General features: G+C 39.7%; 1 protein-coding gene across 4 annotated transcripts in view; it reads left to right on the top strand.

The window, feature by feature from the left end:
* MAP3K7CL (MAP3K7 C-terminal like) overlaps positions 1–17,122 on the top strand; it is a 133,256-nt gene that overhangs the window by 73,090 nt on the left and 43,044 nt on the right. For all 4 annotated transcript variants that reach the window (XM_062175766.1, XM_062175757.1, XM_062175780.1 and 1 more), the window contains one exon: positions 16,264–16,372. In XM_062175766.1, coding sequence (XP_062031750.1) covers positions 16,264–16,372 — 109 coding nt within the window. The remainder of the gene's footprint in view (positions 1–16,263; positions 16,373–17,122) is intronic.

Genomic DNA, 17,122 nt, shown 5'->3' with positions numbered 1-17,122 from the left:
CTGGTCTCCCATGGGGTGCAGGGCCCAAGCACTTGGGCCATCCTCCACTGCACTCCCTGGCCACAGCAGAGAGCTGGCCTGGAAGAGGGGCATCCGGGACAGGACCAGCGCCCCGACCGGGACTAGAACCCAGTGTGCCGGCGCCGCAAGGCGGAGGATTAGCCTAGTGAGCCGCGGCGCCGGCCAGTACCATGCTGTTTTGATAACAACTGCCCTGTAGTATGTCCTGAAATCTGGTATTGTGATGCCTCCAGCTTTATTTTTGTTGTACAAAATTGCTTTATCTATTTGAGGTCCTGCATCTCTATATGAATTTCAACATCATTTTTTCCAGATCTGAGAAGAATGTCTGGTATCTTGATTGGTATCGCATTGAATCTATAAATTGCTTTTGGGAGAATGGACATTTTTATGATGTTGATTCTTCCAATCCATGAGCATGGAAGATTTTTCCATTTTTTGGTATCCGCTTCTATTTCTTTCTTTAAGATTTAGTAATTCTCCGCCGGCGCCGCGGCTCACTAGGCTAATCCTCCGCCTTGCGGCGCCGGCACACTGGGTTCTAGTCCCGGTCAGGGCACTGATCCTGTCCCCGTTGCCCCTCTTCCAGGCCAGCTCTCTGCTGTGGCCAGGGAGTGCAGTGGAGGATGGCCCAAGTGCTTGGGCCCTGCACCCCATGGGAGATCAGGAGAAGCACGTGGCTCCTGCCATCGGATCAGCGCAGTGCGCTGGTCGCAGTGCGCCTACTGCGGCGGCCATTGGAGGGTGAACCAACGGCAAAAGGAAGACCTTTCTCTCTGTCTCTCTCTCACTGTCCACTCTGCCTGTCAAAAATAAAAAAAAGAAAGAAAAAAAAGATTTAGTAATTCTCATCGTAGAGGTCTTTAACATCCTTGGTTAAGTCCAAGGTATTTGATTGTTTTTGTAGCTATTGTGAATGGGATTGTTCTTAGCAGTTCTTTCTCAGCCATGACATTGCCTGTGTATACAAAGGCTGTTGATTTTTGTGCATTGATTTTATATCCTGCTACTTTGCCAAACTCTTCTATGAGTTCCAATAGTCTCTTAGTAGTGTTCTTTGGATCCCCTAAATAAGGAATCATATCGTCTGCAAAGAGGCATAGTTTGACTTCTTCCTTCTCATTTTGTATCCCTTTAATTTCTTTTTCTTGCCTGATGGCTCTGGCTAAAACTTCAAGAACTATATTGAAATGCAGTGGTGAGAGTGGGCATCCCTGTCTGGTACCAGATCTCAGCGGAAATGCTTCCAACTTTTCCCCATTCAATAGGATGCTGGCCGTGGGTTTTTCATAATTTGCTTTGATTATATTATGGAATGTTCCTTCCGTACCCAGTTTGCTTAGAGTTTTCATCATGAAAGTGTGTTGTATTTTATCAAATGCTTTCTCTGCGTCTATTGAGAGAATCACATGGTTTTTCTTCTGCAGTTTGTTAATGTGGTGTATCACATTGATTGATTTGCGAACATCGAAACATCCCTGCATACCAGGGATAAATCCCACTTGGTCTGGGTGGATGATTTTTCTGATGTGTTGTTGTATTCTATTGGCGAGAATTTTATTGAGTATTTTTGCGTCTATGTTCATCAGGGATATTGGTCTGTAATTTTCTTTCAATGCTGCATATTTCTCTGGCTTAGGGATTCAGGTGATGCTGGCTTCATAGAAAGAATTTGGGAGGATTCCATCTTTTTCGATTGTTCAGAATAGTTTGAGAAGAAATTGAGTTAGTTCTTCTTTAAATGTCTGGTAGAATTCAGCAGTGAATCCATCTGGTCTTGGGCTTTTCTTTGTTGGGAGGGCCTTTATTACTGTTTCAATTTGTGACTCAGTTATGGGTCTGTTTAGGTTTTCTATGTCTTCATGGTTCAATTTAGGAAGGTTGCATGTTTCCAGGAATCTATCCATTTCTGATAGATTTCCCAGTTTGCTGGCATACAAGTCCTTGTATTAATTTCTGATGATTCTATTTATTTCTGTGGTGTCTGTTGTTACATTTCCTTTTTCATCTCTGATTTTATTGATTTGGGTCTTTTCCCTTCTTTTTTTAGTTAGTTGAGCCAATGGGGTGTCAATTTTATTCATTTTTTCAAAAAACCAGCTTCTCATTTGGCTTTTTTTTGTAATTTTTTTTGGATTCTATCCTGTTGATTTCTTCTCTGATTTTAATTATTTCTCTTCTCCTACTAGATTTGGGTCTGGTTTGCTGCAGTTTTTCTAGATCCTTGAGATGCGTTGCAAGCTCATTTATTTGGTGCCTTTCCAATTTCTTGATGTAGGCACCTATTGATATAAACTTTCCTCTTAACACTGCTTTTGCCATATCCCATAAGTTTTGATATGTTGTTTTGTTATCTTCATTTATTTCCAGAACATTTTTGATTTCTCTTTTAATTTCTTCTATGACCCTGTGTTCAATCAGGAGCATGTTGTTCAGTCTCCATGTGTTTGCATACTCTCTAGGGATTCCTGAGTTGCTAATTTGTACCTTCATTCTGCTGTGGTCTGAGAAGCTGCATGGTATGATTCTAATTCTCTTGAATTTGCTGAGACTTGCTTTATGGCCTAGTATGTGGTCAATCCTAGAGAAGGTTCAATGTAATGCTGAGAAGAATGTAAAGTCCTTAGATGTAGGATGAAAAGTTCTGTAGATATCTGTTAGATCTTTTTGGGCAATAGTGTCGATTAAATCTGCTGTTTCCTTGTTGATCTTCTGTCCAGTTGATCTATTTCTGAGAGTGGAGTATTGAAGTCTCCCAGTACTACTGTATTGGAAACTAAGTCTCCCTTTAAATCCCTTAACATACCTTTTAAATAAACCGGTGCCCTGTAATTAGGTGCATATACATTTATAATAGTTACATCTTCCTGTTGAATTGAACTCTTAATCATTATATAGTGTCCCTCTTTGTCTTTCTTAACAGTTTTTGTGTTATAGTTTATTTTGACTGATATTAATATGGCTACACCTGCTTTTTTTGGTTTCTGTTGGCATGGAATATCTTTTTCCAACTTTTCACTTTCAGTCTGCATGCATCTTTGTTGGAAAGATGTGTTTCTTGTAGGCAGCAAATAGATGGGTTTTGTTCCTTAATCCATTCAGCCAGTCTGTACCTTTTAACTGGAGAGTTGAGTCCATTAACGTTCAATGTGACTATTGATAAGTAGTGATTTTGCCCTGCCATTTTTCCCAAAGATATTTTCTAGTATATGCTTTGAGCTTCCTATGATCTTTTACTGGTAGGTTTTCTTCCTTTACCTTCTTTCATATTGATGACCATGTTTCTGTGTGTAGCACATCTTTAAGCATTTTTTGCAGGGCTGGATGAGTGGCGACAAATTCTTTCAATTTCTGTTTTCTATGAAAGGTCTTTATTTCGCTTTCATTCACAAATGAGAGCTTTGCAGGATATAATATTCTGGGCTGGCAGTTTTTCTCTCTTAGTACCTGGGCCATTCCCTCCTTGCCTGTAGGGTTTCTGATGAGAAGTCAGCTGTGAGTCTAATTGGAGATCCTCTGAGAGTAATCTGGTGTTTCTCTCTTGCACATTTTAGGATCTTTTCTTTGTGCTTCATTGTGGTGAGTTTGATTACAACATGCCGTGGTGAGGATCTCTTTTGGTCACGTTTATTAGGGGTTCTATGAGCTTCCTGTACTAGGATGTCTCTGTCTTTCTCCAAACCTGGGAAATTTTCTGCTAGTATCTCACTAAAAAGGCCTTCTAATCCTTTTCCCCCCTCCATGCTTTCAGGAACTCCTAGAACCCAAATGTTGGGTCTTTTAATAGTATCCTGTAGATTCCCGACAATATTTTTTAGATTTCTAATTTCCTCTTCTTTTCGTTGGTTTGATTGTATACTTTCCTGTTCTCTGTCTTCTAAATCCGATATTCTCTCTTTTGCTTCACCCATTCTGTTTTTAAGGCTCTCTAATGTGTTTGTCATTTGATCTATTGAATTCTTCATTTCATTATGATTTCTCGTCACTATCACAGTTTCATGTTCTACTAGTTGCTTCATTTCATTTTGATTCCTCCTTAGTATTTAATTTTCGTGAGAGAGATTTTCTATCTTGTCCAGTAAGGATTTCTGTAGTTCAAGAATTTGTTTTTGAGAACTTCTTAATGTTCTTATCAATTTTTTGAGATCCGCTTCTTGCATTTCTTCTATCTCATCATCTTCATAATCTTGAATTGCAGTGTCTTTTTCATTTGGGGGCGTCATAGTGTCTTCCTTGTTCTTGTTACCTCGGTTTCTATGTTTGTTGTTTGGCATATTGGAGATATTCTTTGGTTTCTTTGCTGTGGTGTTTTTTCTTGTTATACTATGACTGTAGATTAAGTGGACTGTCTCCTTTTGATGGATCTTTAGAGGCTGTGATGGGTGTGGCCTGAGAGCTGTGTTTGGTTCCTCAGGGTTAAGGGTGTGCCAAAGGTGACTCACCCAGGTTGTTCTCTCTCTTGCTGGCTCTCTCTCTCTCTCTCTCTCTCTCTCTCTCTTTTTGACTCAGAGGGAAGTAATTCTGCACAGCTGAGTGGAATTGAGGGTAGTTGATGTATGAAATATGGCCCCTGTGGGTATTTGTCTGCTGTACCCCAGGGACCACACAAAGGGTTTATGCAGCCCTCAGTGTGGTCTCAAATTTCTCCGCAGTCTCTCACCGGGTTGCCAAGGTTACCAAGTTTGTGTACTCGGTGAGTTCTCTCGCCCACCCTCAGATTTTCATAGTCCCAGTTTGTTAGCTCCACACTTTCACTAGGTCCTAACCTCCTGTTATTTCTCCTCACCAGAGTCAGGTTTTTCTGCTTGGCTGATGGCATGTGCTGCTTTATGTATGTCCAAATGGCGCCTGCCCTTTGTCTTGTTTGGCTTTGTAAGGTGAGTGGAGAGAGAGGCTAGTGTCCATGCCGGTTCCCCTTATTTGTTCATTTTTTTCTCTCCTCCAGTCAGCCTGGTGAACTTTCCCCAGCGGGGCTTGCAGCCTTGTTCCCTCTAGGCTCTTTCTGCCTTTCCCCGCCAATGTCTCGGGTTACCTAGGTTTTTGTCTCACCTCCCCTTCCAACGCTGGTGCACAGACTCCGTGGCTGTTCTCCACGCCGTGGGCATCCTTGCTCTCCCCGTAGGTCCTCCGTGTCACATCCACTAGATCCGGGAGAGTTTCCTCTGCAACTTTTTCCCAAGCCTTTTCCTGAGACTACAGTAACTCCACTTTTATTAAACTATCTTTTCCTGGACTATCAGTGCATGCCCTCACTATTCCGCCATCTTGGCTCCGCCACCTTTCCTTGTTTTATGTTTACTTCTGTTCCCTCTAGAGTACTAAATCACTTTTCACCACTCTTTGTCCTGCTTTCTTTCTAGTTTGAAAAAACACTGGCTCTTATTTTCTCCCTTCCTATTCTTCCTATTCTTGTGGGTTTGTGACTAAAATCAAAATCAATAAAAACAAAAAGGGGCAGCAACATGAAAACTTTATTGTTATTTCAGTGGGGTTTTGGAAACTAAATATTTAAGCTTCCATCTCTACCTGGAAGTCCTTTTGGATGTAGGGATATGGATCTAGTTTGTAGTGCTTGAATTTCATGAAGTATTGTTTGAGATAAAGGCTTCAAAATTATGAATGTCAGGCTGGCGCTGAGGCCCGCTAGGTTAATCCTCTGCCTGCGGCACTAGCATCCCATATGGGTGCCGGTTCTAGTCCCGGCTGCCCCTCTTCCAATTCAGCTCTCTGCTATGGCCTGGGAAAGCAGTAGAAGATGGCCCAAGTTCTTGGGCCTCTGCACCTGCATTGGAGACCAGGAGAAAGCACCTGGCTCCTAGCTTTGGATCAGTGCAGCTCTGGCTGTTGTGGCCACTTGGGGAGTGAACCAATGGAAGGAAGACCTTTCTCTCTGTCACTCTCTCTCTTACTGTAATTCTACCTTTCAAATAAATAAATAAAATATTAAAAAAAATTATGAATGCCCTCTAGGACACATTAACACCATGAGATGACAAATGACCCTGCACCTTCAAGCCATCATACTGTATGAGTGGGCATTGTAGGTGGCAGGGAAAATCGTGGAAGCCATTTTTACACTGGGGTGACCTGAGACATACACTAAATTGAAACTGAGACCAACATAAATATATGGATAGTGATTATATTCCTAACCCTGCTTCCTTTTACCCAAATTATTCCAGCTATTCTCTTCCCACTCAACACAGGGGAAGTCTGATGAAGGGCAAGTTGGAACAGTAAGAGCTAAGTCTTTAAAAAGATTATTTGAGGGACAGTGAGAGAGAGAGAGAGAGAGAGACAGAGAGATGGAGAGACAGAGAGAGAAGGGAGATTTCCATCTGCTGTTCTTTCCCCAAAGGCTCACAAGAGCCAGATCCGGACTGGAGCTGAAGGCTGGAGATGGGAACTCAGACCAAGTCTGCCATATGGGTGGCAGGAGCTCAATAACTTCAGTCATCACCCGCTGTCTCCCAGGATGGGCATTGTCAGGAAGCTGGAATTGGAAGTGGAGCTGGGACTCAAAACAAGCTACTCTATTATGGAATGTGGGCACCTGTTTCATTTCAGTAAAGTGTCTTGAAATGCTAAGTTTCTGTGGTTCAATTGTATTTTAAATATATTGCTTTATTTGTACTTGAATTGTACGCATGGATTTATAAAGCTTTACATATTTCAAATACTAAGAGTTTTATAAGAAGATTATACAAAGTTTTATGCTTTTACTTACGTAGCAGAATTGTCTAAGTCAATATTGGAAAGTATTTCTTTTCTTTTAAATGAATATTATTCATTGCGAAAGAAGTAGTCCTATGGGGGCGAGGGTGTCTGTCTGTGTGGTGGGAATCACACTTGAATTGGATCAACTTTCTGAACCTGACTGCTAGTTTTTAGGGAATAGAGAGGACAGAGAAACATATCAGAAGACATGGAAGTGCAATTCTGGGAAACTCTGTATGTCCTTTAACAAATAAAAGAAAAAATAATGCAGGGGAAATTATATATATTTTTAAAATGTAAACAAAACATTATCTTACCATATATTTGGACCTTGGCTTAAAATTAAAAAGTGAACTGAGAAAATAATTTAAGATGTTTCTGAGAAAACTGATGGTTTGAATGCTGTTGGGACGATTAAAGATCTTCAGGAATTAGTGTTCTTTGGTATGATATTGCTATTTGGTTGTGATAAAGAAGGGAGTGTAGTGCCTTTTGTGAGTATTCACTGGGATATTAACAGATGATAAGAAATCCATGTTTTCCTTATGATAACAGTAGATGATAAAGTGAATCTATCTGTATTCCAATAATAAGTTTGAAAGCTCAGTTTTATTTATCCTTCCAGTTCATATTTTTGAGAAAGATGTAAATGTTTAAATGTAAGATAATATGATATTATCATATGGTTAAGTATATTAAAGAAATTCTCATTCTCTCCAAGAGCCTGATGTCTAAGTTTTGTAGAAAATAGGAATACATATGTCACATTTAATCAACTATAGATGATAGATGTAAATAATATAAAAACCATTTAAATTTCCAGATAAATACTATTTGAGAACAAGTTTTGCAATTAATTCTCATAGTACAATTCATTAAGTACAGAGGTCCTACAGGGAAGCAAGTGCACAATGACTCCTGTTGTTGATTTAACAACTGACACTCTTATTTATGACGTCAGTAATCACCCGATGCTCTTGTCATGAGCTGCCAAGGCTTTGAAAGCCTTTTGTGACCACAAACTCTGACATTATTTAGACATGAGCAAAATGGAAATTTTCTCCTCCCTTCAGAGAAAGGTACCTCCTTCTTTGATGGCCCCTTCTTTCCACTGGGATGTCACTCACAGAGATTTTTCATTTAGGTCATTTTTTTGTTTTGTTTTGTTTTGTTTTGCCACAGTGTCTTGGCTTTCCATGCCAGAAATGCTCTCATGGGCTTTTTAGCCAGATCCAAATGCCTTAAGGGCTGATTTTGAAGCCAGAGTGCTGTTTAGGGTGTTTGTCATTCTATGAGTCTGCTGTGTGGCCTGTTTCCCATACAAGCTTTCATTTTAAAGGTGACTAGGGGTTACTTTTCCTATCTAACATGAGGATAATAGAATGATCAACTTTTTATCATTTTCTCCCTCTCAAAGCTCAAAGAGGAGTGGGTTGGAATCATTGACTAAATCAGTGGTTTCTAGCCATGAGCCATGTGTTTCCCTTACTGAAAGAAACAGTAACATCTACTGGATCAGGATAAGGTAAGACAGGGACTGGCACACCACAGCCTGAAGGCCATCTTCACTTATGAAGTTGCATGAGGACACAGTCACATACATTTGTTTCCTGTTTTGTTGATAAAATCAGAACCATTGTGTAGTGTTTAACAGTCAGGTTGCCTAGGTCCCCAATCTGGTTCTGTCTTGCTGGTATAGCGCTTTGGTTAAATTACTTAGTTGAGGGGCTGGCGCTGTGGTGCAGCAGGTTAATGCTCTGGCCTGAAGCAGTGGCATCCCATATGGGCCCCAGCCATTGCAGCCATTTGGGGAATGAACCAGCAGATGGAAGATCTCTCTCCTTCTCTTTCTGTATCTCTGCCTTTCAAATAAATAAATCTTAAAAAAATAGAAGACTGATTACCTTTATAAATATTTCTTTGTTGGAAACTATAGGCAGTATATGTCACATAATAGAAAGGAGCTTAATTTAAAATTTTGTGGAAATATCTTTAAACTATTTTCTAAATGCTGTGCAGAGCCATTAGAATTTCTTGTTAAGATTTACAGAACACAGTAGTTGCTCCAGACCTGTTGAGTCACTGTCTTAGAATCTGGGAAGGGCTGTTTTAGAGAGACATGAACCCAATAATCAGGTAAATTTGGGAAACACTAGCCTGGAACATATCAAGTCTTCAAAAAATAGTTATTGAATTGCATGGAAAATTGGTATCATGCTGATGGGGTTTGTGGACCCAAAAGGCTTCCATAGCCTTGGCAGCTCATGACAAGAGTCTTGGGTGATCACTGATGTCATAAATAAGAGTGTCAATTGTTAAATCAACAAGAAAAAGTCATTGTGAACTTTCTTCCCATGTGGGACCTCTGTTCTTAATGAGTTGCACTATGAGAATTAATGATAACTTGTCTTCAAACAGTACTTTATAGTTTGTTGTCTGTGTGGGTGCAAACTATTGAAATCTTTACTTATATGGAGTTGGTCTTCTGTATATAAAGATAATTAAAAATGAATCTTAATGAAGAATGGGATGAGAGAGAGAGTAGGAGGTGGGATGGGAGAGGGTGTGGGAGCGCAGATATAGGGGGAAGAACTGCTATAATCCAACAGCTGTACCTATGAAATTTATATTTATTAAATAAAAGCTTTCTCAAAAATAAAGAACAAAAAAGAAAGGAAACAAAATTGGTATCATGTAATTGTGACAATAGTCTATACCGTGAGTATATGTCATAATTCAGGAGCAAGCTCATTAGGTGAATAGTTCCTTGAATCCCATTAAAGATAATTTTCTGTATGATAATAAAAACACTGATTGCCAAAAAGAATAAAACAAGACTTATAAACATACTATTAATCTGCATGTTCTTTCTGTATTGAATTAGTGTAATTCTGCTGAATTCTTAAAATACTCTAGTTATTTTGGGTTTCAGTCATGGGGAGATACTTTACTTGGGTTTTGGATTTGTTGCTTTCTTGAAAATGTTTGGATAAAGAGCCAAGCAATACATCCTTGCTCCTAAGGAAACTAGTAAATATTAATTATTATTGTGAAAATCTTGAAATTTACATTATTAAACTCAGAGCATATTTAAACTACTTATAAGTGTTCTTCTTTGTTGCATTCTCATTGTTGTCTAATTATGCGTCAATGGAATCTTTCCTTTGTAGCATCCTCTGTATCTCTCTTAGTGCCCTCTTAGATGTCATGAGGATGTAGTCATCAAGATTACAGTCTGTGCACTGTGAAGTCCCCAGGATCACATGGGTAATTCTGGGAAGTTTTCTGGATAAAGATCGGCTACCTCTGCAGATGCTGTTGATAATAGCACAGAAGGTGACATTTCATGTATTTCAGAGCTAACTTTCCCTTCCTGTCTCAATAGTTCCTCAGGAGCTCTGATGGTCAGTGCAAAAGAGGAAGGGTCCAGCTCATTCTGGGCCTTTCCGTTCTGCATTGTTGGTTTCACTGGAATGTCATCTTCAGCTTTTCTTAAGGCAGACCAAAGAGGCCAATTTGGGAGTCAGAGCAGATGTGAAATCCACTCACCCCCTTGGAACATATAAGGTGCACAACTTTGATTTCCTCAGAGTTGAACTTAGTTGTCCTGGAAAAGATGATTGGTGTTAGATGAACCTAGAAGCTGGGATACTGAAGACAGCTGCACCTTTGTCTCCTCCAGCCAAAAATCTCAGAGTCAGGCTTATTCTTAACTAAAGAAAGAAATCAATTAAATATTATGTTGCTATATGGGCAAAATGTTGAAATCTTTACCTAATATATACTAAACTGATCTTCTGTATACAAAGAGAATTGAAAATGAATCTTTACATGAATGGAAGGGGAAAGGGAGCGGGAAAGGGGAGGGTTGCGGGCGGGAGGGAAGTTATGGGAGGGGGGAAGCCATTGTAACCCATAAGCTATACTTTGGAAATTTATATTCATTAAATAAAAGTTTAATAAAATTAAAAAAAGAAATCAATTAAATATTTAACATAGAGTATATCCTAGTGTAGTGCAAATATCATGAACTGCAAATTAGAAAACCTGGATCCTAGAACTGGCATTGTGGCATAGCAGGATATGCTTCTACGAGATGCCAGCATACCAAATGGGCACTGTTAAAATCATGGCTGTTCTACTTCTGATCCAGCTCCCTTCTAATGTGCTTGGGAAAGCATCAGAAGATGGCCTAAGTGCTTGGGCCCCTGCTTCTCGTGTGGGAGACCTGGAAGAAACTCCTGGCTCCAGCCTGGCCCAGCCCTGGCTGTGGCAGCCATTTGAGGAGTGAACTAGAGGATGGAAGAGCTCTCTCTCTGTATTTCCCTCTCCCTCTATAACTCTGCCATTCAAACAAACAAATAAATCTTAAAAAAAGATGAAAAAAAAAAAAACCCTGGATCCTTAATTCTGCAATGATCATGTATCTTTTTAAAAATGTTTATTTATTACATCATGCATGCTTGACCTCATTACTTAAACTGCCTCAGCTTCTGTTTGCTCATCTCTCAAATGGGGATGAGGATACTGATTATGACTATTTTATGGGATCATCAGAAAGATGAAAATGAGATAATGGATAAAAAATTCATTTGATAAATTATAATGCATTATGTAAGGTGATATTATTAACTACAAAATAACATCCCAATGGTAGTTATAATTCCTGGAAAGAATAGGTTTATATGTGAATGTTCTAATTATCTGAATCTATGCATTTTATTCATGCATCTATAAAAACAAATTAGCTTTTCAGTCATTTGATCATGGACATCTGCTGACTACTTTTACTTAACTGTTTAATTTTGAGGTTTAAAAAAAAAGATAGGTGAAAAGTACCAAGTTTCCATATATTTCCTCTCCCCTCCCAACCCTTTAATTCCCCCTAGTAATAATATCTTGCATCAATGTGGTTAATTTATTACAACTGATAAGGCAATATTGAAATATTAACTAAAGCCCATAGTTTATATGAGTGCTTACTTTTTGTGTTGTACATTCTGTACGTTTAGGTAATGTGTAATGATGCATATTCACCATTACAGTATCATACAGCACAGTTTCATCACCCTGTAAATCTCCCCTCCTACCTATTCATTTATCCCTTCTCTCTCTTTGAACCCCTGGCAACCACTGATCCTTTTACTCTCTTGTTAGTTTTGCCTTTTCCAGAATGTCACAAAGTTGGAATCATACAGTATGCAGCCCTTACAGATTAACTCATGTCACTTAAGTTCCTTCTGTGTCTTTTTGTTGTTTGATAGCTAACTTTTTTATACCTGAGTAATATTCCATTGTATAGATGCACCAGCTTGTGTATGTATATATATACATACATATATATATATATATATATATATATTCATTCCCATGTTGAAGGTCATTTTGGCTACTTCCATGACTTGGCAATTATGACTAAAGATGTTATAAACATCTGTGTGCAAATTTTTGTGTATGTTTTCAACTCACTTTAGAAAATGCCAAGGGGCATGGTTACTGGATCATGTGGTAAGAATATGTTTAGTGGGCCAGCGCCGTGGCTCACTTGGTTAATCCTCTGCCTGTAGCATCGGCATCCCATATGGGCGCCGGGTTCTAGTCCCGGTTGATCCTCTTCCAGTCCAGCTCTCTGCTGTGGCCTGGGAAGGCAGTGGAGGATGGCCCAAGTGCTTGGGCCCCTGCACCTATGTGGGAGACCTGGAAGAAGCACTTGGCTCCCGGCTTCGGATTGGCGCAGCGCCAACCATGGCAGCCATTAGGGGAGTGAACCAGCGGAAAGAAGACCTTTCTCTCTGTCTCTCTTTCTCTCTCTCACTGTCTATAACTCTACCTGTCAAATAAATTAAAAAAAGAATATGTTTAGTTTTTTAAAATTTTATCTAAAGTATACAAATTTCATGTATTTCATCTATAAGGATTTAGGAACACAGTGACACTTCCCACTCTACCCTCCCTCCCACCCATGCTCCCACCCTTTTTCCTCTTCTTCCCTCTCCTATTCTCACTCTTATTTTTAAAAAGATCTGTTTTATTCCCATAAGCTTATCCTCCTCTAAGAATATGTTTAGTTTTCAAAGAAACTGCCAAAGTTTCTTTTTTTTTTAAAAAAAAATTATTTATTTGCAAAGCAGAGTGAGAGCTAGAGCCAGAGAGCGAGCTTCCATTCTTTGTTTCATTCTTCAAATGCCTGTGCCAGGAGCCAAGAACTTCATCCGGATCCACACAGATGGCAGGGGCCTGAACACTTGGGCCATCTTCTGTGGCCTTCCTGGGAATATTAGCAGGAAGCTGGATCGGAGGCAGAGAAGCCAAGACTTGAACCAGTGCAATGATATGGGATGCTGGTGTTCCCAGCAGAGGCTTAACTGCTGTAGAACACCAGCAGCCCCTGCCAAACTTTCTTTTACGGTGGCTGTGCCATTTTGCATTTCCACTAGCAATGAATGAAAGTTCCTGCTGTCCACACGCCACCATTTGTTGTTATCAATGTTTTGAATTTTAGTCATTCTAGCAGGTGTGTAGTGGTATCTCATGGTCGTTTTAGCATGTAATTTCTTATTGACGTTTGATATTTATCATATTTTCATATACTTACATTTGTTTATCTTTTTTGGTGAAGTGTCTGTGCCCATCCTTAGCCCATTTTTTGATTGTGTTGTTTCCCTATTGTTGTGTATTTTTTGGATACCAGTCCTTCTTTTGATATGTGTTTTGCAAAGATTTTCTTCTTATCTGTGTCTTGTCTTAACACGTGTTTACTTTTAATTATTTAATCCCAGTATCATGTTCTAGCTGTTTTCTAAGGACTAATAATCCAAGTTTAGAGTTGTTAAAAAGTTTGAAAAGCCATATCCCTCCATTCTTATTCACATTGACTCTTTCTACATTTGTTGCATTTGTACAATGGATCAAGTCATCAACCACACACGGGCTCAACCTCCAACCTCACGTTCTTAAGCGGGATCATCACTGCTATCATCTGAGAGTCGCCTGTGGCTTGTCCAAGTTGGCTGGGTTTGGCTGCACTGATTGGAGTGGAGGACATTTTTGCTGACTGGAGTCATGCTATCTTTGCCAGTTTGCTGGAATAGACACAGACACCGATTGGGTCACGCTGAAGACATTCCTGTCTTGTGAAGCAAGTCTGTTTGTATTTTAGGTTTGCCAGGACTAGTGAATTAAAACATTTGGACTCTCCACAACTTGCTGTTTATCAATGCCTCTGACAGGAGGAGGGTTCTCTTTTGCGCTTGCTTTTTCTAGAAACATGACAACATCCTGGCTGTTGAAGAGGCAAGGAAAGGAGAGAGGGGTAGTGGAGGGAGTAGATCAGGGAGGTCCCGTGGGACGCTGCGGTTCAGGGCAGAGCAGGTAGCAGCGTGCTGCCCTGACAGCTGTCCCTGCTCCTCAGATTGTCAGCGGCTGCTATGCAGCAGGTGCAGCCTGGTCTCTCACTGAGACTTTACTCCACAAAAGCAACGACTGGCCAAGGCAGTGGCTGGCCCTGGATTACACAAGTGCAGACACTCAACTAAGTGAGGTAAGACAACAGGTGTGAAAAATGAACTAAATGCTCAGAGGACCAGCCACCTAACCAAAGCTCTATTACAGCTACAGGCGAGAGAAGGAATCAGCGGCCCGTCTCCCCAGGTGGTGTGATGAAAAGGCAAGTTGGTCTAGGAGAGTTGGTGGCTGTTGCTGTGTGGAACTCAAAATCCACCCAACCTCACCACCATCCTCTCCAGGCAGACAGATGTTCTGCGTTTCGTGGAGGGGAGGGGCTGTAATTAGCTGTGTTTATCGGTTCCATTTCCTGTAGCTGGAAATGCTATGAGAGCTCTCTCTACAAAGTCCTGGAGACAAATTTGCACCCCTGTGCTTCATTTCTTGGTGCAAGAAAGTGTTGGGAAATTTAGCCCAATATAGAGTACAGATTTCCATCCTTAAATGTTATGATCAAGTGATTTGGTGATTGATTGTACAATGCATAACGGTAAGACTTATCCTTTTAGCTGCAGCCTTGAGGGATTTTTAATTGTTTGCTTTGTTCAATTTGAGACAATCTGTGCTATTCTCCAGGACCAGGTGTCTAACAAAACACTTGATTCTGAGTAGATGAGACTACACAGAAGTGTGGTAGAGTTAGGATTAAATAAGTCCTGAGTCAAGTAACAGCTATTTTATACTATTCCTCTTTTCTTAAATGAAATGCTTCATGCTACTTCTCCTTTCTATCTTGGAATTCCCTGATGTGGATAGTGGAGTGTTTTGTAGTTCATTCCTATTTGTTATATTAAATGAATGGGTCAAATGTGCTTGGGTGATACACATTTACTCTTTTGTTTTTGTTTCTTATTTTTTTCCAAAGCCTGCTCTCTTTCCGTATATTGGGTAAGATGATTCCAAGTGTGTGAATGTCTAAATATACATACATACACACACACACATATATATATGCATTGACTTTGGCTCTATAAATAATTCTGAAAACAAAATTCAGTGTTCTGGACACTTATTTTTAGGTAGCAAAAAGTTATGGGAAAGAATCAGAAACCCTACTGTGAGAAAATGTCCTGTTAATGCAGTTCCCAGAATCCCCCTAAGGATGGTTGATGAGGTTATTTATATTTTGCCATTTTAAGAGACATTTCCCTAAAATATTCAGGCTTTTTGGTTTACTGACTACATGAGAAGGAGAGTGAACAGTTTAGGGGAAGCAGGACTAAAAATAGAAAAGTTAAATTTATGTATTTAAATAACAAAAATATCATGTATTTATAACAATATCTTTTCCTAGTCCCTGTGGGCATCAGGTTATCAAATATTTTGGTTAAAATGTGTTTGTGCTAAATTCTATTAGAACTCGGAAATATTCACGTATTTTTGCCCATCTTATCAGTTGTGTATTTTTCTACTTTCTCCATTTTAGTGTACCAATTAAATGATAATTTACTATATGGTGTCAAACATCAATTGAATGTTTTTAAGTTTTATTTTTTGCTTGTATTATGCTTTATTAAAACGTACACTCTTGGTTAGATATGTCTGATAGAGGTAAAGTTAATCAGATAATTTAAAAGTTCATAATTTAAAAATTCATAATATATAACTGTGTGATTTTTAAAATATTCTTTGGTATTCTTGAAATTATACTTATCCTTTTCCACTCCCAGATCAATATCTTTTCTTTATCCTCCTCAACTGAAAATAAAATACTTTATATGAACTTGAAGGGCCAGAATTGAACTGGTCAGCATGAAGAGATACTGGAAGAGTGAGGCAGGTGGAGACTTTTGCCACATTTCATTCATTCTTGATGTACATTTCTAAAGTAATTTTTCATGAGTCAGAAAAATTTAAATGGGACGTGTGAATACTTTTGATGTAGGAGAAAGCAGTGCAGAACTAGGAATGTCTGAAATAAGAAGACAATGCTTACTACTCTTGTGTAATTTCTAGGGGTCTCTGAGTATTCAGAGGCAAAACGTTGGGTAAAGTGACCATGGCTCTCTCTTGTCCTCACAGCTGGAAGACCCAGGGGAAGGCGAAGGCTCAGGTGCCCACATGATCAGCACAGCCAGGGTACCTGCGGATAAGCCAGTTCGCATCGCCTTTAGCCTCAATGACGCCTCAGGTACAGCCTGCTTGGGAGAAAGTGCTGCCTCCCTCTTGTCCCGCCTTTTCACCCGCTTTGCTATTGTACACCCTCCATGGAAAATGTAAAATTGCAGGTTTGAATGATCTGACGACAGAATGTGATATTTCATCACGCATTGTTGGAGTGCAGCTTCCAGCAATGCCTCTGGTGACAGTCCTCCCCGACCCCAACTTTGAATCCTTTGTTTGTTATACCTCATTTCTTCCTTTTTTTCTTTTACCATTTAAGCTTTCTTTTAGAACAAAGCTGATAGAGCTATACTGATTTAACTAGATTAATGTGTGTCATTGTTAAAACCACGTGAAGATACATTTATCAAGAACTGACAGTTGGATAGATATAGAACTGATAATATTGATAGATAATTGATAGATAATATAAAAATATCACTGTTCCAGTTCCAGCAATATTTGCCCAAGCTGAAGTTCAAAATGCTGGTTTCTCACTAGTGTTTCCTCACTTCCGGCTAAATGAACGAATTTCATTAAGAGTGATGAATGGGACAGGTGAGGCGGAGCCTCTTGAAATAGTAAGGTCTGAGGTGAAGCTGCCATTCTTAGAGCCCTTCGTCATGGTTCTCCTCAGTGACCTCTTAACACACATATTGAATTGCACCACCTTTGAACAAGGGACCTCACGTGGTGGGAGGTCACAGCGCTGAGGGAAGGAAGACTTGGCTCTTATCCACTGGCATCACCATTGCTCTTATTTTAGTGTCCTCTATTA

The sequence above is a fragment of the Lepus europaeus genome, chromosome 2 (assembly GCF_033115175.1).
Source record: "Lepus europaeus isolate LE1 chromosome 2, mLepTim1.pri, whole genome shotgun sequence".
In the NCBI taxonomy this organism is placed as follows: Eukaryota; Metazoa; Chordata; class Mammalia; order Lagomorpha; family Leporidae; genus Lepus; species Lepus europaeus.
Note: the sequence above shows the minus strand (reverse complement) of the source record. Positions and strands in the feature narration are given on the sequence as shown.